Genomic DNA, 23550 nt, shown 5'->3' with positions numbered 1-23550 from the left:
AACCTTTATCAGGGCATTAAACGAGAAATAGAATGCTGAACACAGAACTGGAAGTACAAATGTGACAATTATCCCAGCATCCACTGGTGTGTGTAACTGTAATGTACTACAGAAGCTACACTATAGTTTTCCTAAGATGTACAATTAAGTGAAGGTAAGTGGAATACATGCAAGGCTGTCTACAATTTTTCCAACTGGCAACATGTATAGTCATTTGGAGTCCCTTTAGAAATAAATTAAAGAGAAGCTGAAGGAAAACAAAAACCCAGATTCTTCCTAAAGGAGCAGGAAGGCTGTGGGTCCTACATAGTCTTTCTGTTCCTCTCCTCATCCTCTCATTCCCCCGCAGGCTCCTATGTTTAAATCTCCTGCCCTGGGAGGCTGCTGAAGTCTCGGCAGCCCGAGTGCTCCTAAAGATGGGCGGGTCTGTACTGTGCATGCACGGGTGCGCGAGAGAGGGCGCTCTACTCACTATGGAGCAGCTCGTCTTAAGGAACCCGAGTGCTCCCGAACATTTCCAAAGCCCACCCGCAGCGGAAGAGAGCAGTCTCTGACCCAAGGCTCTAAAGGACCCAGAGCCTTCCCTCTCCTTAGGCAAGCATCTGGACTCCCTTCAAACTTATCACACCTTGTGGTTGATTTATGCAAAAATAGCAAAATTGTTGTGTTCAGGCATTGCATAGCATAACAGTTCTTACCACCAGCATCTTACCAGTTCTTTCACAAGTTTTGTGGTGTATGCTGTGCCAATAGAGCATTTTGGGCTCAATTCACTAAAGTGTGATAACTGCTATCACAGCAGTTATCACGCGATCTGCCGTGCGCAGCGCTTTGCGTGCGCAAAGCATTAGTCAGTGTGATAAAGGAAGGTTTGCGCGGGATCAATCGCTTGTTTCACACAAGTGATCGCGTGCAAACCTTCCTTTTTCACACGGAGTAATGCTTTGCGCGGGCAAAGTGCCGTGCGCGGCAGATCGCATGATAACTGCTGTGATAGCAGTTATCACACTTTAGTGAATCAAGCCCTTTGTGTGAAGTAGATAATGTGCAAATTGCTAGTGTTATGCATGTTATGCAAGTAGGATTGCACGAACAAATGCTAAGTTATGTACTATGTAAGTCGTGTAAACCACGAAATGCGAGTCATGATATTTTTAAAATGTGCGCTGTACAATTTGCACAAGTACAGTAGAGTCCTGGTTATCCAGAACTCAACTAACCAGCAGTCTCAACCAACCAGCACAAATCGCCAGCAGTACTCACAGTGGTAAAAGAGAACTTCTTAAGTTGTTGGTGGCATTTTCTGTTCTTAGAGACTCAGCCCTTGATCTTTATACAAGTACCCAATGTTCACAGGGTGAAGCTACGTTAAAAGGATATTAAAGAGTAAAAAGATTAGAGGCTAGCTGGTCCCTCTTGTCCATGAACCCCATAGCAACCACTACAATGGCTATGGCGATTGCTATACACCCGTGAACTGCCGTTTGCCATTTTATAGGAGCCTTGTAGAATATTCTGTATCCATTTTTCTAACTGCTGTGTATAGTACCACCCTGCATGATCCACAGAGCTATGCTGTGCGACTGAGACTTTATCACATGGGCAAGAAGACACACTCTGAGGAGCTCAGATATGCCTGCAGCTGGATGGAATTATAGATTTTCCTATGTACTAGATATAAACATAAATTTTGTTTCAAGGTATCCAGATCTCAGCATGTGCTCTTATCTGCTCGGTTGCAGTACTCTTTATTTGCAGTGATCTTTTATAATCGCACTCTGGCCTTTTTTCTGTTTTGTTTTCTTAGCTGGACAAAATGCTAATAACAAGAAATCAAATTAGACACACTGTAAACAAAATATTTATGTTTTAACCTCCTGAGCGGTATGGACGAGCTCAGCTTGTCCATCACCGCTGGAGGCTGCCGCTCAGGCCCTGCTGGGCCGATTTTCCTCAAATAAAAAGCAGCACACGCAGCCGGCACTTTGCCAGCCGCGTGTGCTGCCTGATCGCCGCCGCTCTGCGGCGATCCGCCGCAAGCAGCGGCGAAAGAGGGTCCCCCCAGCCGCCCGAGCCCTGCGCAGCCGGACCAATCAGTTCCGGCCAGCGCTAAGGGCTGGATCGGAGGCGGCTGACGTCAGGACGTCGGCTGACGTCCATGACGTCACTCCGCTCGTCGCCATGGCGACGAGGAAAGCCAAACAAGGAAGGCTGCTCATTGCAGCCTTCCTTGTTACTTATGCTTGCCGGAGGCGATCAGAAGAACGCCTCCGGAGCGCCCTCTAGTGGGCTTTCATGCAGCCAACTTTCAGTTGGCTGCATGAAATAGATTTTTTTTTATAAAAAAAAAAACCCTCCCGCAGCCTCCCTGGCGATCTTAATAGAACGCCGGGGAGGTTAAAGTAGGAAAAGTGTAGTAAGGACATCCTGAGACTACCAAAGTAGATTGTGCAGGGAAGGGAGGTGATGTTTAAATGTTCCATGCAGATCTGCACATGGCTGGATGTTTGAAGTGCACAAAGTTTAAAGGGCACCTAAAGTGAGAGGGATATGGGGGCTGCCATATCGATTTCCTTTTAACTACTTTACGACCACCTCACGCCAATGGGTGTGACCGCGGCGGCAGCCCCAGGACCGCCTAACGCCAACTGGCATCAAATCCTGGTGCTGCAGTTTCCCAGGGAATGGCCACGTGCATCCGCGATCGTACCCTGCCACTTCACAGAACGGAGTTCTGTGATTAGCCTGCTAGCCGCTGATCACGGCTAACGGGCTGCTTGTGAACGAAAGGGGAAAAAAATCCCCTTTGTTTACATGCATACAGCACTGCGGTGTCCAACAGAGCTGTACGAGATAGTCGATCCCCGGCCAATCAGAGGTGATGCCAATCATAGAGCTGATGCCTATGAGAGGCGGAGAGCAGGACGGATCGCCGTCCTGCTCAATTCTTTTGGCAGAAGGGAGGAGGGAAGGAGCGGGACAGCGGCAGCAGGAATGAGAGCCTCCAAGAGGCTGAAGAAAAAAATAAATAAAAGTGACAGCGGCGATCGGACCCTTCGGGCAGCATGACCCTTTAGGCACAAAAATAGGAGGTGAGTCCGATTGCCTTATTCCTTAGCTGGGCTGTGCAGGAGGCTGAAAAACCTGCACAGCCCAGTGCAGAAAAAAGTACCTGGTCTTTAGGGGGGTTTAACACTACAGTCATCAAGTGGTTAAACAATACCAGTTGCCTAGTATCCTGCTTATCTTTTATGCATTAGTAGTGCCTAAATCACTAGTCAAACTTCAGTTATACATCTGATCTACATGCTTGTTCAGGGTCTATGGCTAAAAGTATTAGAGGCAGTGGATCAGGACAGCCAGGCAATCTGCATTGTTTAGGAAAAATAAATATGGCAGCCTCCATAACCATCTCACTTCATGTGTCCTTAAGTAACTCTCCGATGCGTAACTCTGTCCGAAGCCTAACTCTCAGGCACCATCCAACTTGGCTGGATAGTGTAATGGTTAAGGGCTCTGCTTCTGACACAGGAGACCTGGGTTCAACTCTCGGCTCTGCCTGTTCAGTAAGCCAGCACCTATTCAGTAGGAGACCTTGGGCCAGTCTCCCTAACACTGCTACTGCCTATAGAGCGTGACCTAGTGACCGCAGCTCTGGCGCTTTGAGTCCGCCAGGAGAAAAGCGCAATATAAGTGTTTGTTTGTGTTTGTTTGATAAAATCAACATTAATTTGTATCTGGTAAATAAATAGTAATAAGGATGTTAACCAGGCAATCCAAAAGTGAAAAATCACTCTTAGTTTTCTTCTCCATCAAAGATCATTCCCCAGTTTCCCTGGCTCTTATTTGGTACATCTGCTGCACAAAGGAATTTGCAGGGCATGCTGAGTTTTAATTTTCTGTTCTTTACTTCCCCCTCAGATGTAACTAAGGCAGCCTGATTGGCTGAAGCCTCTTTCTCTCCCGTTTTCCCCGCCCACACCTCTGTTCCTCTCTGACTGGCCAATATTTATCATGCTGAGACAATGCACTTTCTACTGCAGAGCTGGGTGAGAGTGTCTGAAGAAGGCGGTCAATGCATACACAGACAGAGTAAGGGAGGAAATGATGTCAGGATTAGCTTCAAGATAAACAGTCAAAATAATATGGATTTTCTTTTTTCTTACTATAGAAAAATCATTACAATCAAAATGTGGATAGTGCAATACATATGTTATGTAATTAGAGCGAGTATTTATCTACTTATGTATGTGTTTTTTTTTCTGAGATAGTATGGCTGACAGCTCCTCTTTAAAGTGGATCTGAACTCTTCCACAACACAGAAGGAAAACATAGAGAAATGCACCCTTTATGTATTTAGATAGTTTAGCCTATCTCATTTGTGTGTAATCACAAGTTGTAATTTGATCTCTCCCCTGTGTCACATGACTGCCATAGTATAGTTAGCAGATAAGCTCATTTGAAAGCACAGGATGTTAACAGTATGTCTGCTTCCATGAATCAGGATGTAGAAACACTGCAGATTTATTTTAGGATTTGTATCAGCTGCAACAAAGAAGTGTTTTTTGCTTAAAGGCTATTATGCTGTTGCGTATCTTTTAGAGCAGAGAGGAGTTCTGAGTTCAGGTCTGCTTGAAGCTAAAATCTGCTGCTGCCTTCTGTGCAACGACCCCATATTACTGAGGCACGGATGTCTAAAAACATGTAGTACAACGCTGTGGAGCAGTGCCAATGGTGTACTTGGCTTGAGATATGCAAATAATTCCAAGTTGAAGCAGCATTATGCAAATGTTACTGTAAATCTATGCAGCGTGAAAATGGACCAATCAAAAGCTTCCACTTCAAGATTTAAATAGTCTATTTTCCAATAGATTTTCATAATAGCATAATTCTGTATCATGATAATTAGTGTTATTATTATCCTTTTGAGGTAAGATGTGTGTAAGCTCTGAGGTGATGCTTGCGTGTTTTAACCTCTTGTCAACCTACTGGAATAGAGTCTGAAGAAGGCGTATTTGCCAAAAGCTTCAACTTTTCATTTTAAAGGGAACCTGAGGTGAGAGACATATGGAGGCTGCCATTTTTTTAACAATGCAAATTGCCTAGCTGCCCTGCTAATCCTCTGCCTGTAATACTTCTAGGCATCCACCCTGAAGAAGCATGCAGATTAGATGTTTCTGACAAAAATCTGACAAGATTAGCGGCATGCTTGTTTCAGATGTGTGAGTCAGACGCTACTGATCAGAAAGATCAACAGGACAGCCAGGCAATTGGTATTGTTTAAAAGGAAGTAAATATGGCTCCCTATTTCTCTCGCCTCAGGCTCCATTTAAAGTGGGTTTGTCACCATAAAAATCAAATTTCAACAGCAACTGGTCTGAGTGTATTAAGTGATAAAGATCTAATCCTGCAATCAAAACTTTCAAAACTTTTTCTGCTGTTATGGTTTGGAGTTATCACATACCATAGGAGCACTTTAATTGCCACTGCCATCGGCTGGCAAACAGTTGCATGCTGGGGGGTATTTTTATCTATAATATATTCCTCCTCTTCCCTTTATTAGCCCCTGCTTCTAATGATGTAAGACAGTGCACTAGTATAGACCTTAGTGGGGGTGTCTGAAGACTCTGGGAGGAGGGTGTGTAACTAATACACAATTAGAAAGAGGAGAAAAGAAAATGAGAGAGGAAATGATGTCAGGATTAGCTTCATTCAAAGGTAACCAAGATGGAAACTGTCTTGAATAGGATTCTCTGCTTTTCCTTTATAAAATTCACAGGAATCATAACGTGGACAGTGCAATACATCTGTTATGTAAGTAGAACTAGTACTTATCTACTTATATGCGTGTTTTTTATTTCTAGGTTAGCATGGGTGTCGCTTGTTCTTTAAAGTTAGCCGATAAATAGTATTATCCTGATTCAAAACTTCCTGCTTTTACTGATGGCTAAAATGATCTTATACTCTACTGCTACATTATAAAGTGGTGTTTATTAACACTAAATATTCTGCTGACAAATCTGATTACCTAAAGCTGATGACTTGTGACTCATTTGGGAATGACACATCCCTCTCTTCTCTGTTCTCACTGCAGTAAAACCTGCCAATAAAGCTATGTTGAGATAGACTTCTGAAAATGGCACTTAAGAGACATTTGTGAAGATTAAAGAATGCTGAGCCAGTGTCTGAGTCAACTGCAATCATTAGAGTGAGTAGTGAAGTTCAGAGAAGCGTTCATGTTCAACGTTTGTGAGAAGGAACGGTTGGAAAACATCCACAGCAAACATTTTGTGGATGATTTTGGAGCTCATGTTGCAACTGAAGTAAATGGGGAAAGAATTAAATCAACCTTAAAGAGGAACTCCAGTGAACATTTTACTGTTGGCAGGTGATGTAGCTGCTGCATGGTTTTTGGCAGTTGGAAACAGCTGTAAACAGCTGTAAACAGCTATTTCCCTCAAAAGTTTGAACTTTTCTTGTGGGAGGGGTTACTTATGGAAGGAGTTTCACCACAATATCAGTCATACAGCGCCCCCTGATGGTCTGTTTGTGAAAATGACTAGATTTCTCATGTAAAAGGGGGTATCAGCTACTGATTGGGATAAAGTTTAATTTTTGGTCAGAGTTTCTCTTTAAAAGCATTGAATTGGTGTTCTCTAGATGCTGCAGGCAACACCTGCCCTTCACTGACCTATAGTTAGGTGGTAGCAATCTTCGACATTCATGGAGATATTGGTAGCTTTTTTTATTTTGAATGGCTGAATTTACCACTTTCAGGTAGTATGAGAGAAAGAAGGAAGAAAGAAAGAAAGAAAGAAAGAAAGCATGAGATCTTCAGTCCAATCCAACCTTACCTTGATCAAGGGGATTTTCTCAATGTGAAGAATTGGCAGAACAGTCTTTAAAGTATACCCGAGGCCAATAAAACACAAGAATTTATACATGCCGGGGGGCTTCCTCCAGCCCACTGCAGGCACGTGAATTCCCTCAGTGTCCATCTTGTCCCATCCGTTCTATTGCAGTCAGCTCGGTAAAGTCCCTAACAGAGTCAGCCGGGGACTACTGCGCATGTGCGTTACAAGCCTTACCAGTCTTAACCAATTACGTAGGTTCAGAACACTCCTCATAAGCGTGACCAAGTGCATGGCTAGTACCACACGTACAAAGTAGTCCCTGACTACTGGGGCTGACAGTGACAGAATGAACGGGACCGGATAGACACTGAGGGACCTGGAGGAAAGCCAAGTATGTATAAATGCTTGTGTTGCATTGGTCTCAGGTTTACTTTAAGGGTTTCACTATTTTTGGCCCAATAAACCTGTTATTGTGACCGCAAAGTACTGCTTAACAGTTTCCAGGTTTTTTAAATTACAGTACTTCCAGTTCTGCAGAACACTCCAGGCCACATAAGTGCAACCAAGTAAGTGCACAGCTAGTGTCGCACATGTGCAGTAGTCCCCCACTACCTTGGCTGACAGCCAGAGAATGGAGGAGACCAGGCCACTGAGGGAGCTGGAGGGAGCCCCAGGTAAGTATAAATGCTTATGTTGCATTGATCTTAGGATTCACTACTGTTGGTCCAAACACAGTACTTACAGTAATTTTGTCTTTCTAAAAAAATGATATAAAAGCCCAATTTGTATTGATATTCTAATAACCATTAGGATGACTCAGGAAATGGTTTTGAGTTGAGTAGCCATCTACTACCTATAATAATAATACTGATGAATGATGAAAATACCACTACTATTACTAATAAGAAGCATACGCTATTTTAATGCGACCCATGGAACTCAAGTAATGCTAACATTGCTACAGTAAGGCACGTTACTAATGCACATAACCGTACCTACGCCTGGGGTACTTAGTGTAACTCGCGGTACTTTACTGGAGGTAATATCAGTAATACTGTTGTGGGCTGTCTCTGCAAGACAATATTACCACTAGTTAGTGCATCAGGCCCATAGATTGCTTAAAGTGAACCTCCGGACTAAAAATCTACTCAGCAGAACTGAAAAGGCTTGGTGTTTCTTTAACAGTTTTACAGCATCAGAACTTTGTTTTCAGCTGCATTTTTAGCTAAGCTCCACCCATCAAAGAAAACTGCCCGAGCTTTTTCCCCTGATGCTGTGCAAAGCATGATGGGATTTCCTAGGTTGTTATTCACATTGCCTAGCAACTAGGAGGGGTGATCAGCACACAGGACAGTTGGAACTGTGTCTCATGCTCCCTGTCACCTCCTTTCAACCAAAAAGATGTCTGCCCTCATGAAATCAAACATTTGCCTGTTCTTTTAAAACAGGGTGTGTAAGAGATTATATTAACTATCTATTTTAATTAACATAACTTATGTAACTTAATGACAGTATGTTTGTTTAGGCTGAAGTTCCTCTTTAAATAAATCCAATCAAGTTTGCTGGATTCCTTACGTTCCCTAGCTACTGGTAGACTTGGAGAACCTTAGTCAGTCAGACCACTATTCAAGACCGGATTCCTGGAGCGGCCGCATCCCGAGGGGGCACCAGAACATGAAAGAGGGGCTGCTACATATAAAAGAGGAGGCTGAAAAAGGGCTGATGGCCTAGGGCCCTAGAACGCAGTTCATGAAAGAGAGGGGCTTCGGTACATGGATAATACACTTGAAAGGGGGGGAGGCAGCTGCACTTAAAGAGGAACTCCAGTGAAAATAATGTAATTAAAAAAAGTGCTTCATTTTTACAATAATCATGTATTGTATACATGATTTAGTTAGTGTTTGCCCATTGGTAAAGCTTTCCTCTACCTGATTTACATTCTGACATTTATCATAGGGTGACATTTTTACTGCTGGCAGGTGATGTCACTGGAAGTAGCTGCTGCTTGCTTTTTTGGCAGTTGGAAACAGCTGTAAACAGCTATTTCCCACAATGCAACGAGGTTCACAGACAGGAAACTGCCAGGTGCATAGTCTTCACAGTTTTCTGTGGGAGGGGTTTCACCACAATATCAGCCATACAGCGCCCCCTGATGATCCGTTAGTGAAAAGAATTATATTTCTTATGTAAAAGGGGGTGTCAGCTACTGATTGGGATGAAGTTCAATTCTTGGTCACAGTTTCTCTTTAACCACTTAAGGACCAGGGGATTTCTGTGTGATCTGTGCTGCGTGGGCTCTCCAGCCCGCAGCACAGATCGTGAATGAGGCAGGGCTATCAGACTTCCCCCCCCCCTTTTCCCCACTAGGGGGATGTCCTGCTGGGGGGGTCTGATCGTCGCCACTCTGTGTGGCCGAGCGGGGGGGGGGCTACTCAAAGCCCCCCTCCACAGCGATACACATTCCCTCCCCTTACCTCTCTCTCTCCCTCCGGATCTGGGCGGCACAGGAAGGCGATCCGTCCTGTACTGCCTCCAATAGGCTTTAGCCTGTCAGACGGCGGCGATCCCGGGTCAATCAGAGGCCGGGGATCGCGGATCTCTTTTACGGACCTGCTGCGCAGCAGCACCGTATTGATGTAAACAGCGGGGATTTCTTCCCTGCGTGTTTACAATTAGCCTGAAAGCCGCGATCGGCGGCTCGCAGACTGTTCACGGAGACACCACTTCGACCTGCCGACGCCTATCGGCGTTAGGCGGTCGTTAAGTGGTTAAATATACTTGGAATAGTGGCACAAAAAGTATAAATCTGCCCGTGCCACTTTTATATTATTTTCGCTGAAATTTCAACTTGCGGTAGAAATTGACAATTATGAGAGATTTAGCCTGTGTCTTGCTGTGCATTGTCATACTGTGAAAATATAATTCAGCAGACTCTGGGACTCAGTAGGAATCTTAACACAATGTCATATTTTGTTTCATTGGTGATAACACAGAAACTATTGTAAAGGATCTGTCATACTTACAGTTATTCCCTCTGCCCATTACTCTGCATGAGGTGATCATTCAATTATATTTCTCAGAAAAGTAAATGGTTATTGATATTAATTATATAAATCATTGATAATCAAGTCATTAGTTATTCTAATATGTTGGAATGGATGCGTTCTGCTGCTTTGGGGACTGGGGAGCTTAGTGTTATCGCACTTTTTTTTAAATGTAATGTGGACCGGATCTGTGCCAGGCAGAGACTATGATGTAAAGCAGTGATGTTCATCCTCATTGCTTTCTACTGTCAGTAAAACTCAGTGTTATAAATAATTTACAAGTGCAGCGTATAACAGACAGCATTAAGCAGCATTGCTGCTAGTCTGTTCATGACATGGCCTTACTACTTTGAAGTGTTCTTCATCATTGCAGTCTGGTGTCGGCAAGGGCATATTGTTCTAGATTATTTACAAATCCAGCACATTACAGCAAGCATTAACCATTACTACTGCGTTAGTTTAAGTATTTTTGCATATTGTACAATAAATTATTTGTCGGAATTATTAATAATCATTGGTCTGTGCAGTCTTATACTTATGTTACTGTATTTGAATTTGCAGCAACAAGGCAGTGAGCAGCATTAATACTCAGTGTATTTTGCCTTTCTCAAAACAGAAGGTATTTGCAATAATTCAGCTTTAAAGTGAATGGGAACCGCATTTAAAAAAAATGAGACATACTTACCCAAGGAGAGGGAAGGCTCTGGGTCCTATAGAGCCTTCCCGCTCCTCTCCTGGTCCCCTCGTTCCAGTGCTGGCTCGCCCGGTAGCTGTATTTGACTAAATTAGTCAAATACTGCTTTACCCGGCCGAAGGAGGCTTCAGAAGTCTTCAGGGAGCCTGAGTGCTCCTGAAGAAGGGCGGCCCTGTACTGCACCTGCGCAAGCACGCTCTCTTGCACGCTCATGTCTGTGCATTATGGAGCCGCACGTCTTTGGGAGGACACGGCCCCTGAAGACTTCCAAATACCCTTTCAGCGGGGGATTGAAATGGGGGGAGCCAGCACAGGATAGAGGGCACCGAGAGAGGAGACGGAAGGCTCCATATGACCCAGAGCCTTCCCTCTCCTTAGGTAAGTATTTGCTTACTTTTTTTTTTAAATGCGGTTCCCATTCACTTTAAGTGAGCAATTGTGGTTACCCACAATGCATTACTACTGAATATGCAAATTATCTCTTTATGCCTGTGAAGCCAGGCTTACGTCCGTAAACGCTGATTTATAACAAGCCTATAGCTTATACATTTTACAGAGCCACAGCAACCCATCATGCAGACAGCCAGTTTCAGACTTTTGCTATACACCAGCAGTTCTGTATGTAAGTCTGGCTTCAGGGGCATAAAGGGATAATTTGCATATTCAGTAGTGATGCATTGTGGGTAACCATGGTTATGCTTTTAAATCTGAATTATTGCAAATACCTTCAGTTTTAAGGAGGCAAAATACACTGAGCATTGCTTTTCAGTAGGAGGGCTTTCAGTATCTTTTAATCCTCTATACTTTCCTAGTGGTTTTGGGTCACCCGGTGCTGCTTGGGTATTAATACATGTCAGTATTGTTACTGATCATTACTGGATCTTGGACCCTTTGACAATGGTAATATAATACCTAAAATATAACTTTTATTAGGTCTTTACTATAGAAATTAGGGCTATCACACCATCACCAACAACATGCATAAGAGGAGGGCATATGACACTGGTAGGAGTATGTGAAACATATAATTCATGGGTTGCCCAGAATATAAAGCGTAATCCCGTATTACACTCTCCACTCACTAGCAACTAAACTGAGTCCACCATCAGGGATGCTCTCAACTTCGAATTCGGATGAAATCCGAATAGGGTTATTCGAATTTCATCCTACTAATTACAGCAGCTGTGCGGGTGGCCGAAGGGGGTTAATCTTACCCATCAGGCTTCTTCTTGCTCCGTCCCTCGGCGCCTCCCACGATGCGTTCCAATCCAGCAGTCACGTGACTATACACTTCCTCCTTCAACCCGGGAAGGAGGAAGTGTATGTAATCAGGTGACGCCGGATTGGAACGCATCGTGGGAGGCGCCGAGGGACGGAGCAAGAAGAAGCCTGATGGGTAAGATTAACCCCCCCTCGGCCACCCGCACAGCTGCTGTAATTAGCAGGATGAAATTCGAATAACCCTATTCGGATTTCATCCGAATTCGAAGTTGAGAGCATCCCTGTCCACCATATAACAGTCAATCTAGATCTAAACTAGATAGTGGCAGACATAGAATGCCCCCTTCACTAGCAGACAATCACCCAATTGGGTGATTGTCCGCTAGTGTGGGGGGGGGGATGTTATGTCTGCCATTATCTAGTTAGTTGGGCTTTATATTGCAGTGGAGTTCTTATCCGACCCACTCTGCATAGACTGCAGTCTAGATCTAGATTGACTGTTATATGGTGGACTCAGTTTACTTACTAGTGAGTGGAGAGTGTAATAAGGGATTACGCTATACCTGTATTCCTTTGGGTGAGCCTTATATTCTGGGCAACCCATGAATTATATGTTTCACACACTCCTATCCCCTCCTCTTATGTATGTTGTTGGTGATGGTGTGATAGCCCTAATTTTTATAGTAAAGACCTAATAAAAGTTATATTTTAGGAATTATATTACCATTGTCAAAGGGGCCAAGAGGGATTCGTTTATCCCAGTGTTTGTGCTATCATAACCCCATTTCAAATTTTTGTGTTTGTGGCCTTACTGGATCTTACCAACCTCATGGTCCATACATACATGTCCTACACATTTGCAGAAATCAGCTGGCCAACGTCACGTAAATTACTTTACTAGTAACATCATAAATAAGACATTTCTGCACACCGATATTGCAAACAACCAAGTCATATTAACACTGTGCGCACAAACAACATTGCACACACGTGAACGAATGCACCATCTCTGCACAACACTTGTCTGAATTAATCTGCCGGATGGATTGGGCAAAATGTCTGATGTAGGCCGCTCTTCGTTTGTCTTTATTTTTGCAAGCGATTGTCATCCAACACGGCATAAAACCCACACATTTTATCTGCCTATTTGTTCTGGTTATCACAAGATTTTAATTATGTCACTAGTACAAAGTATGGTGACAATATAGTATTTGAAAATAAAGGTGTTTTTTTCCCCACTATTTTCACATGCACGTGCACGGGGATGCACGTGCACACGCGGGAGCGCACACGTGCACATCGGCAGCAGCACTGTCTGACTTATAAGAACGTCCTGGAGCCATTAAGATGCTCTAGCAGGACGTTTTTTATAAGTCGGGTTGTCATAAAGTGGTTAAGTGACAGCAACATAGGAGAAAGGTAATTTATAGCACATTTTACTCTGGGAGAAGTGTACTTTTTATTTATGTGTTTTCATGCATTTTACATTATACAATTTTCAGCAATAGTGGTCCTTTAACTTACTTCTCTTGCTGCTTGAGTTTGTGTTTTGTACACTCTGTTTATCCAATGTCTTGAAAAATATCAAAGTATTGTAAAATTATATGACAGGCCAAAATTATTATTATTATTTTCTAAATACAGTTAAGTACTTTTTCAAAAAGGTACATGGGTTGGAATATTAAAATGATTTTTGCCTTGTATCGTTTTAATGTAAAATATGTTTTCTAAGTATGCATTTTCAGAGAGCACAGAGACTTTGAGTCATTAATCAATATACTCGTAAAAGTGAGATGTGTTTGTGATTGTACAGTATTCCAACATGTTCTTGAATACAAAATTCTTACTCCCAAAGCTCTTGAAAAAGCAACATTCACAATTCAAAGCATATTGCTTCATTTTCTTCTGAAGTTAGGCAGCAGGTTTTGCCTCTCAAGAATTCCGCTGTTATATTCAATTTACACTTTGAAAGAAGAAGGCAATTCACTTCATAATTCAATTTTCAAGCATCTATATACCCACCTGAGCCAGTTCAGAGCTGTCTAGATGACCATCATTGTTTATATCCAAATAGTTAAACATGTCTTCTACCAGAGCTCGCTTTTGAGATATCTTGTCTTGTAGAGGGTTAATCTTTTGTTTCTTCTTATTAGATTGGAGATCAAGCAGGATATTCTTGAGTCGGGTATAATCAGCCATTGTGCAAGTTTCACCTATGGGGAAATAGACAGAGAATTACTATTTTCAACATCTTATATAGGATTCTAGGTAGATTATGTGACTTAACTGATGATCAGGTGCAGATGTTTGCTTGCTGCAAAAGAGAGAGAGAGAGAGAGAGAGAGAGGGAGAGAGGGAGAGAGGGAGAGAGGCTGTGCAGGCATTTTGACCAGAGGACTTTGGAGGATGAGGCTGTCTTCCTGCTGCACATCCCCAAATACTTTGCAACCTGAGACACCTCCTTTAATAAAATTGTTGGATCTAATCCCAGATTTCATTTTACGGCATAACACAAACTGAGAGTAGCATAGATGAATTGTAATCTGATAATTTTTACAGACTGCTATACTTCTATCACTCCCCCACACCCCATGGACTCCACCCTTTTCTTTTTTTTTTTTCAAATAATTTTTATTAAGTTTTCAAGTGAAACATACATGGCTAGTGAAATGATGAAAAATTCTTAAGTAATATAAAGGAGAACAAGTAGTGAAGAAATAATATGCGAGAATTGTGAGTGTACAACATGAAAGGTAGGTAATGATACAATAGATAGGACTCAATGATTTTTATATCCCACCATTCTTCTTTTGCTTTGGCAATGGCTGTACTGTATGTATCCTGCCAATGAAACTTTTTTGAATTGTTCAATTGAATTGAACCGAGAGAAAGCGCGAAAGAGAGGGAAAGAGAGAGAGAAAGAGAGAAAGAGAGAGAGAGAGAGAAAGAGAGAGAGAGAGAGAAAGAGAGAGAGAGAGAAGACGGCATCCTAACTAATAAGAGACAAGTGTTCCTGCGTACACTGTCTCTGTTTCCCTGGGTCCATGCTTTTTGTTGCTGTGCATGTGCGCAGCATTGACCACTGGGACAGGAGGATGAAGCCAGTCAGCTGGGCGGGTGTGTGCGTGAGCAGACGGGTGCGCGCATGCACGTTCAGCAGGTGCGCGTGTGCACGTGCGGCGGTAATACACTAGAGCCCATTTTTAAACGGGCTAAGGTGGCTAGTCTTTTCATTAAACAGTCATGTGAATTTCGTAAGTGAATCATTCCAACTAGAGCTTATTTATTGTTCTGCTGGTGGTGTTTGGTCCTATCACAATGCCAAGAATGCAGACCTTCTTTTATGTTCTGTAAAGAAGGGAGACCTTTTTGGAAAGTTATTGGAAAGTTATTTTTGTTCATAATTTAAGACATTTCTCCTAGTCTGTGTTTAAAATGTGATATTGGATTCAACTTAGGTGGCTGTGATTTTGTGTCTAGGGCTTTCATAGTTTTGGGCGGCTGATGTTACATCATTTTGATGAGATGTATTGAGGGTGGTCATTTACCTTTAATGTACTTGAGCGATTTTTTGAAACTTTGTGATCATGTTTGTGCATGTGCATGTTTGTGATCTTCTTTTTGTCTTTTGGTGGTCTATGTTTGGATTATTTGGGCAGAACATATCGTGCTTACAATTGATATGCTGCAAAGATCCAGGCAGCATAGACAGGGGAAGTGTTAGGGTTCTTTTAAATGTTAGTGACTAGAACGGTTTGAATGGGGCATAGCATAGTACTACTACATAGAACCGATGGACTACTACTTATTTCCTATGTACACCTTATTTTCCTGCACACATTTTATAGTGTACTCACAACACTTACACATATTAAACACATAATAAAAGCCAAAATATCTTCTACCAAATATAGGTGAAACTCGAAAAATTAGAATATCGTGCAAAACTTCTTTTATATCATTAATTCAACTTAAAGAGACTCTGTAACAAAATGTTAAGCCTTATTTCTTCTATCCTATAAGTTCCTATAGCTGTTCTAATGTGCTCTGTCTTACTGCAGCCTTTCCTAGTTGCACAGTGGCTGTGTTATCTCTGTTATATGATCTAATCTTCTCTCCTCTGTCAGCTCTGTCAGGTTCAGGTCTGGCTGGAATGTGCTGTGCTGCTTGTGATTGGATAGAAGCTATACACACCCTCTCCAGGCCCCCTGCACACTCTCTATGACTCACACACTGAGCTACTCTCAGCCTATCACTTGCTATGTCTTTTGTTTGTAAACACTGCATAAAAATGGCAATTACAAGCCAGGATTGCAGCAGGGAGTGGCAGAAATAGCACAGAGGGGCCCAGGAGAACATAGTGAATAGAATGGTATGCTTTTTATTGTAAGAATTTTACAGTACAGATTATCTTTAAAGTGGTCTGAAACTCAGCATTTCTTCTTTGCTCTTAAATATTACTTACAGCTTTAAACCTACTACCACAAAAAATTGTAGCAGAACAGCATTCAAACAGTTAAACACAACACTTTGTTCTTTAGTGGAAAGCTTCTTCGGCTTTTGATCTGCATCCAAAGTGGTGATAACATTATCTTTTGCTTACATTCCTCTGTTGTTACATTCCAAGCTGTGCTGAAAATGAGCTCTCTCTATTTCAAGAATGCACACAGTTGAGAAATTATCAGTAGAATACATAATTACAGCAGCTATAAATAATATGTAATGGCAGCTTTCAGAGCAGATACATTATACTTTGGAAAATTGTAATTTGTAAATGGACAATATTCTAATTTTCCAAGTTTCACCTGTATCAAGCTGTTGCACTGGGAAAGATGTGTTTGGATACCTCAGGTAAAATTTATAGGGACTCTAACTCTGCAATTTTTTGAATCAGTTCAACAAAAAAAATTTCTGTTTTTAGTTTTAACAGTATGGTTAGGATGTGTAAATTATAAATACAAATTTATTTTTTTATATAATTATTTAGCTATTGCTTTTCCATTATTAGTTGTGTTAGCATTTTAAAAGGATACCTCTGCTACCATGATTTACATCATACAGTCCCTCTGTTGTAGGATAAGCACGTACTAGTGCTGTAGCAGAAGTAAGTAACTTTTCATTTCATGTATTTATTAAGTCTACAAAGAATATTGTTTAATCTAGAATTAGTATGCATCACTATATTTTTAGCTGTTGCAAAGGCACAAAAGATAAATAAAACATCTTTTTAAAGAAAAATAATAAACTTATGAACACTCTTTCCTCAAATAAATCTCTAAAATTATCAACATATTTATTTTGGAATGCAAAGTAAATAAAATTCTTTTTTTTTTTTAATAAATATGTGCATTTTAAAGCATTACTACAAACAACATTTCTCCATTGCTACAGATTAGCCATGCTACATGTTAAGAATAATCTCCTTTTTTCAGTGCCTCAAAAAATTAATCAATTTACTTTCATTTTCTCCTTGGAGCCTTATTGGTGTGCCACACTGAACTTTCTAGAGATTTGCAAGAGATAGTACTAATTCATGGCAAAGAACTTCTATTGGCAAGCTAATCTCATAGAAAAATGTATATTTACAAAATAAAATTGATATTGCTGTTTACCTAGGTCAGGCATGGGCAAACTTGGCCCTCCAGCTGTTAAGGAACTACAAGTCCCACAATGCATTGCAGGAGTCTGACAGCCACATTCATGACTCAAAGGAAAATGCATTGTGGGACTTGTAGTTCTGTAACAGCTGGAGGGCTGAGTTTGCCCATGCCTGACCCAGGTGCTGAAAAGTAGTGGTGCTCAAATACCCCTTTTTAAAATTCGAGTTTGGTCGAATTCGAATAGTAAATTATTCGAGGTCATTCGAATATTCGAGTCGAATAATTTTTACTATTCGATTCGACCTCGGACTTCGAGCTCACTATTCGAGTCGGTATTCGAGCTGACTATTCGAATTGGCCTTAAATAGCTTCCAACACTTGTTTTGAGGGTGAATGATGCAAGAAACCTCTTTTTTTCCAAGTAACAACAGCAAGTGATTATGTGGGGATGTTCCTTTAAAAAAAAATGTGGAAAGAGAAGTTGTGTCCTTAATTTTGTTCAGTAGTGTTACTGTATCTTCTTCTTCTTCTTCTTCTTCTTCTTCTTCTTCTTCTTCTTCTTCTTCTTCTTCTCCTTCTCCTTCTCCTTCTCCTTCTCCTTCTCCTTCTCCTTCTCCTTCTCCTTCTCCTTCTCCTTCTCCTTCTCCTTCTCCTTCTCCTTCTCCTTCTCCTTCTCCTTCTTCTTCTTCTTCTTCTCCTTCTCCTTCTCCTTCTCCTTCTCCTTCTCCTTCTCCTTCCTTTTCAATATAGTCTTATTCTTCTTCACGTATTTCTCTTTTCAATTTTTTTTTAAAGAAATGCAGCTATTTTTGAGCGTAACAAATAGCTGGTGGGCGCACGCATGTTGGAAGCGCCATTGTATGTGCTCCCTGGCAGTGGAAACACAAAGACAGCAGGAGGTAAATTCAGCAGCAGGAGGAGGAGGATGAGTGTGTGGCAGCAGGCAGTCAATGAGGCAGGCAGCTCGCCGTGACATAATAGCCCTGGTACCTAGCGGTGATACCAGGGCTGTAAATAAACACAACAGGAGGTCCCAGACAGCGGTCGTGCAGCCCACATTGTGTCCAATACACAACTGGGACAACACAGTTTTCAACCCGGGCACCTCAGAAAAATTAAACCTTTTTTTTTTTTTTTATGTTTTTTTGGTTTTTGGTTTTGCAACCAATATAGCTATTGTTTGACGTAATAGCTGGTGACAGAGTGGCAGCAGAAGGTAAATCATCTGTGTACCCTGGCAGTGGGAAACACAGACAGACAGCAGCAGCAGGAGGAGGAATGGAGGAGTAGGCGAGCAGCTATTGTTTGACGTAATAGCTGGTGGCAGAGTGGCAGCAGAAGGTAAATCATCTGTGTACCCTGGCAGTGGGAAACACAGACAGACAGCAGCAGCAGCAGCAGGAGGAGGTATGGAGGAGCAGTGTGAGTGTGGCAGCAGGTAGGCAGCGTGACATAATAGCCCTGGTACCTAGCGGTGATACCAGGGCTGTAAATAAACACAACAGGAGGTCCCAGACAGCGGTCGTGCAGCCCACATTGTGTCCAATACACAACTGGGACAACACAGTTTTCAACCCGGGCACCTCAGAAAAATTAAACCTTTTTTTTTTTTTTTTATGGTTTTTTGGTTTTTGGTTTTGCAACCAATATAGCTATTGTTTGACGTAATAGCTGGTGGCAGAGTGGCAGCAGAAGGTAAATCATCTGTGTACCCTGGCAGTGGGAAACACAGACAGACAGCAGCAGCAGGAGGAGGAATGGAGGAGTAGGCGAGCAGCTATTGTTTGACGTAATAGCTGGTGGCAGAGTGGCAGCAGAAGGTAAATCATCTGTGTACCCTGGCAGTGGGAAACACAGACAGACAGCAGCAGCAGCAGCAGGAGGAGGTATGGAGGAGCAGTGTGAGTGTGGCAGCAGGTAGGCAGCGTGACATAATAGCCCTGGTACCTAGCGGTGATACCAGGGCTGTAAATAAACACAACAGGAGTTCCCAGACAGCGGTCGTGCAGCCCACATTGTGTCCAATACACAACTGGGACAACACAGTTTTCAACCCGGGCACCTCAGAAAAATTAAACCTTTTTTTTTTTTTTATGGTTTTTTGGTTTTTGGTTTTGCAACCAATATAGCTATTGTTTGACGTAATAGCTGGTGGCAGAGTGGCAGCAGAAGGTAAATCATCTGTGTACCCTGGCAGTGGGAAACACAGACAGACAGCAGCAGCAGGAGGAGGAATGGAGGAGTAGGCGAGCAGCTATTGTTTGACGTAATAGCTGGTGGCAGAGTGGCAGCAGAAGGTAAATCATCTGTGTACCCTGGCAGTGGGAAACACAGACAGACAGCAGCAGCAGCAGCAGGAGGAGGTATGGAGGAGCAGTGTGAGTGTGGCAGCAGGTAGGCAGCGTGACATAATAGCCCTGGTACCTAGCGGTGATACCAGGGCTGTAAATAAACACAACAGGAGGTCCCAGACAGCGGTCGTGCAGCCCACATTGTGTCCAATACACAACTGGGACAACACAGTTTTCAACCCGGGCACCTCAGAAAAATTAAACCTTTTTTTTTTTTTTATGGTTTTTTGGTTTTTGGTTTTGCAACCAATATAGCTATTGTTTGACGTAATAGCTGGTGGCAGAGTGGCAGCAGAAGGTAAATCATCTGTGTACCCTGGCAGTGGGAAACACAGACAGACAGCAGCAGCAGGAGGAGGAATGGAGGAGTAGGCGAGCAGCTATTGTTTGACGTAATAGCTGGTGGCAGAGTGGCAGCAGAAGGTAAATCATCTGTGTACCCTGGCAGTGGGAAACACAGACAGACAGCAGAAGGGCAGTACACAGCAGCCCACTGTAGGTGTAAAATGTGTGGCTGCAGGCGACGTAATAGTCAAAGTGAACCAGGCTGGCTTAGTGAGCAGGAGCCAGGAGGTGGTAAAGGGTGGTAAGGCACATTAACGATGGTTCCGGCAGCCAGTTCATGTCCCCCTCTCGCCGACAACAGGGGCCAGGAACTCGCCTTCCACCCACGCCTGGTTCATCTTGAGAAACGTCAGTCTGTCCACAGACTTGTGAGACAGACGTGAGCGTTTCTCGGTGACCACGCCACCAGCTGCACTGAAGCAGCGCTCGGACAGCACGCTGGAAGGGGGGCAGGACAGCACTTCCAGGGCGTACTGCGCCAGCTCGCTCCAGATCTCCATGCGCTTGACCCAATACTCCATGGGATCAACAGGGGCATCGCTGTCAAGCCCGCTGTACGACCCCATGTAGTCAGCCACCATGCGGGTCAGGCGCTGGCTGTGACCGGAGGAGGATGCTGCTGCATGCATCTCCTCTCTAGTCACTGCTGCCGGAGCCTCTACAGTCCTGTAGAGCTCGTGGCTGAGAGACAGCAGGTCTGTGGGGCGCTTGCTGCTGCTGGATGCAGGCACCTGCTGCTGCCTCTGTGCTGGCTGCTGGACAGTGGGGGTGGAAGGCTGGGGGAAGGCTTCCTCCAAGCGCTCAACAAGGGCCTGCTGCAAGCTCCTTATTTGTTGCGCTGGGTCTCCTCCTGCAGGCGGCAGGAACTGGCTCAACTTCCCCTTGAGGCGTGGGTCCAACATCATGCTGATCCAGATGTCCTCCCTCTGCTTCATCTGGATCACCCTGGGGTCCCTGCGCAGGCACGTCAGCATGTGCGCTGCCATTGGGAAGAGGCGGGCCACGTCTGCTGGCACATCGACGTCAGTGCTGTCCTCATCCTCCTCCTCTGCCGCCTCATCCTCTCTCCACCCCCGCACCAACTCAGCTGCGCTGTGCTGATCCCCCTCATCAGCAGCCAGGTCAGGGACCTCCACCAAGTCCTCCTCCTCCTCCCCCTCAGAGGTGGACTGCGCAGCTGGTTGCCGCTCCTGCTGGTCCAAGGCTGCCGCTCCCTGTTCCAGCAAAGCATCGAGGGCCCTGTTCAGCAGAGAAACCAGGGGCACCCACTCGCAGACCATAGCATGGTCCCTGCTCACCATGTTTGTGGCCTGCAGGAAGGGAGCCAGCACTAAGCACACCTGCTGCATGTGCCTCCAGTCATCATCGGGGACGATGGACGGGAAGTTGCTGGTCTTGTCCCTTCTCTGAGCTGCGGAAACAGTGGCCAGGGCAAGGTACTGTTTGACAGCGCGCCTCTGTTCAACCAGACGCTCCAACATCGCCAGGGTGGAGTTCCAGCGAGTCGGAACGTCAAGGATCAGCCGATGGCGTGGCAGATCCAGCTCCTTTTGCACGTCTTCCAGGCTCGCACAGGCTGCAGCCGAGCGCCGGAAGTGACGCACAACATTCCTTGCCGTTTCCAGCAGTTCGCCCATCCCCTGGTAGGTGCGCAGGAACTTCTGCACCACCAGGTTCAGCACGTGGGCAAGACAGGGGATGTGGGTCAGGTTTCCCCTTTCCCCTATCTATTGCGGCAACCAGATTGGCCCCATTGTCGGCCACCACCTCTCCGACTCTGAGGCCTCTGGGGGTCAGCCAAATCCTCTCCTGCTCCTGGAGTTTGGCCAACACATGGGTTGCCGTCAGCTTGGTCTTCCCAAGGCTGACCAAGTGCAGCAGCGCTTGGCAGTGGCGGGCCTTCACGCTGCTGCTGAGGCGGGGGGTTTGGCCAGGTGTGCCGGAGGATGGCAGAGGATCGGAGGAACCTGCTGCAGTTCCCCTGAGCCTGCGGGGTGGCACCACCCACTGTGTTGCTGCTGCTGCTGTGCCCGCTGCTGCTCTCCCATCCTCACCCCCTTCCACCAAGCTGACCCAGTGGACAGTGAAGGACAGGTAGCGGCCTGTCCCGAAGCGGCTGCTCCAGGAGTCCATGGTGACGTGGACCCTTTCACCAACCGCGTGCTCCAGCCCTCGCTCCACATTGGCCATCACAAAGCGGTGCAGTGCAGGAATGGCCTTGCGGGCAAAGAAGTGTCTGCTGGGGAGCTGCCAGTCTGGGGCTGCGCAAGCAAGCAGCGCACGAATGTCGCTCCCCTCCTGCACGAGCGTGTACGGCAGGAGTTGGGAGCACATGGCCCGTGCCAGCAAGCCGTTCAGCTGCCGCACGCGACGGCTGCTGGGAGGCAGAGCCCTAACCACCCCCTGGAAGGACTCGCTCAAAAGGCTCTGGCGTGGCCTTTTGCTGACACGGGAATCAGCAGACACAGCAGAGGAGGCCACTGAGGACTGGCTGCCAGAACAGGCCTCAGTGTCGGCGGCAGGAGTTGCAGAGGGGGGAGGAGCAGTGCGTTTCCGCACTCCTGCTGGTGCTGCTGGAGGAGCAGGAGGGCGGGTGGCTGCTGTTGCTGCTGCTGCTGCTGAAGGCTGTGCAGTGATGGGTGTGGTGCCACTGCCAGCACCAGATGCCTTCAGCCTCTGGAACTCCTCATGCTGGTGGAAATGTTTAGCCGCAAGGTGGTTGATGAGCGAGCTGGTGCAGAACTTTAAGGGGTCTGCACCTCTGCTCAACTTCCGCTGACAGTGGTTGCAAGTGGCGTACTTGCTGTACACAGTGGGCATGGTGAAATATCGCCAGATTGGTGACTTAAACATCCCCCTACGGCATGGAAGCGCTGCTGCCTGTCTCCCTGTGGTGGTTGGGGGGGGGGGGGGGCTTGGGGGGCTTGGGTGCGGCTGGTGGTGGTACTGGCAGATGCTGCTGCTGCTGCTGCTGAGCCTGAGACACCAGCAGGCTGTGGGACCTGCCTACTGCTGCTGCCAATGCTTGCAATGATGCGCCTCCTTGCAAGGCCCACAAGAGCATCCTCCTCCTCCTCAGAGCTGCTGAGGACGACATCCCCTGGAGGTGGTGGCACCCAGTCTCTGTCTGTCACCGGGTCATCATCATCCTCCCCCTCCTGAAACATGTCCTGCTGGGATGAGGACCCCCCAAACTCCTCTCCTGATGCATGGATGGGCTGCTTGACTGTCGCCACAGTCTTGCTGTCCAATCCCTCATCCCCCAAAGTGCCCATCAGCATCTCCTCCTCAAGATCGCCAACAACAGCAGACAATTTACTCATGATGCCTGAGGTCAAAAGACTGCTGAATGACAGGTCGGCGAGTGACGGTGAACTGGCCTCCTCCCCAGACCCTGCTGGGCGGCTGCTGCGAACAGGGGTGGTGGTGGTGGTGAGGGTG

The 23550-nt window shown here is 45.0% G+C and overlaps 1 protein-coding gene across 7 annotated transcripts in view; it reads right to left on the bottom strand.

The window, feature by feature from the left end:
* The window catches only part of FSTL4 (follistatin like 4), a 1281504-nt gene that overhangs the window by 387483 nt on the left and 870471 nt on the right, over positions 1–23550 (bottom strand). For all 7 annotated transcript variants that reach the window (XM_068273011.1, XM_068273010.1, XM_068273014.1 and 4 more), the window contains one exon: positions 13836–14026. In XM_068273011.1, the coding sequence (XP_068129112.1) occupies positions 13836–14026 (191 nt within the window). The remainder of the gene's footprint in view (positions 1–13835; positions 14027–23550) is intronic.

This window comes from Hyperolius riggenbachi, chromosome 3 (assembly GCF_040937935.1).
Source record: "Hyperolius riggenbachi isolate aHypRig1 chromosome 3, aHypRig1.pri, whole genome shotgun sequence".
Classification (NCBI taxonomy): domain Eukaryota; kingdom Metazoa; phylum Chordata; class Amphibia; order Anura; family Hyperoliidae; genus Hyperolius; species Hyperolius riggenbachi.
This window is presented reverse-complemented; position numbering and strand designations above follow the sequence as displayed.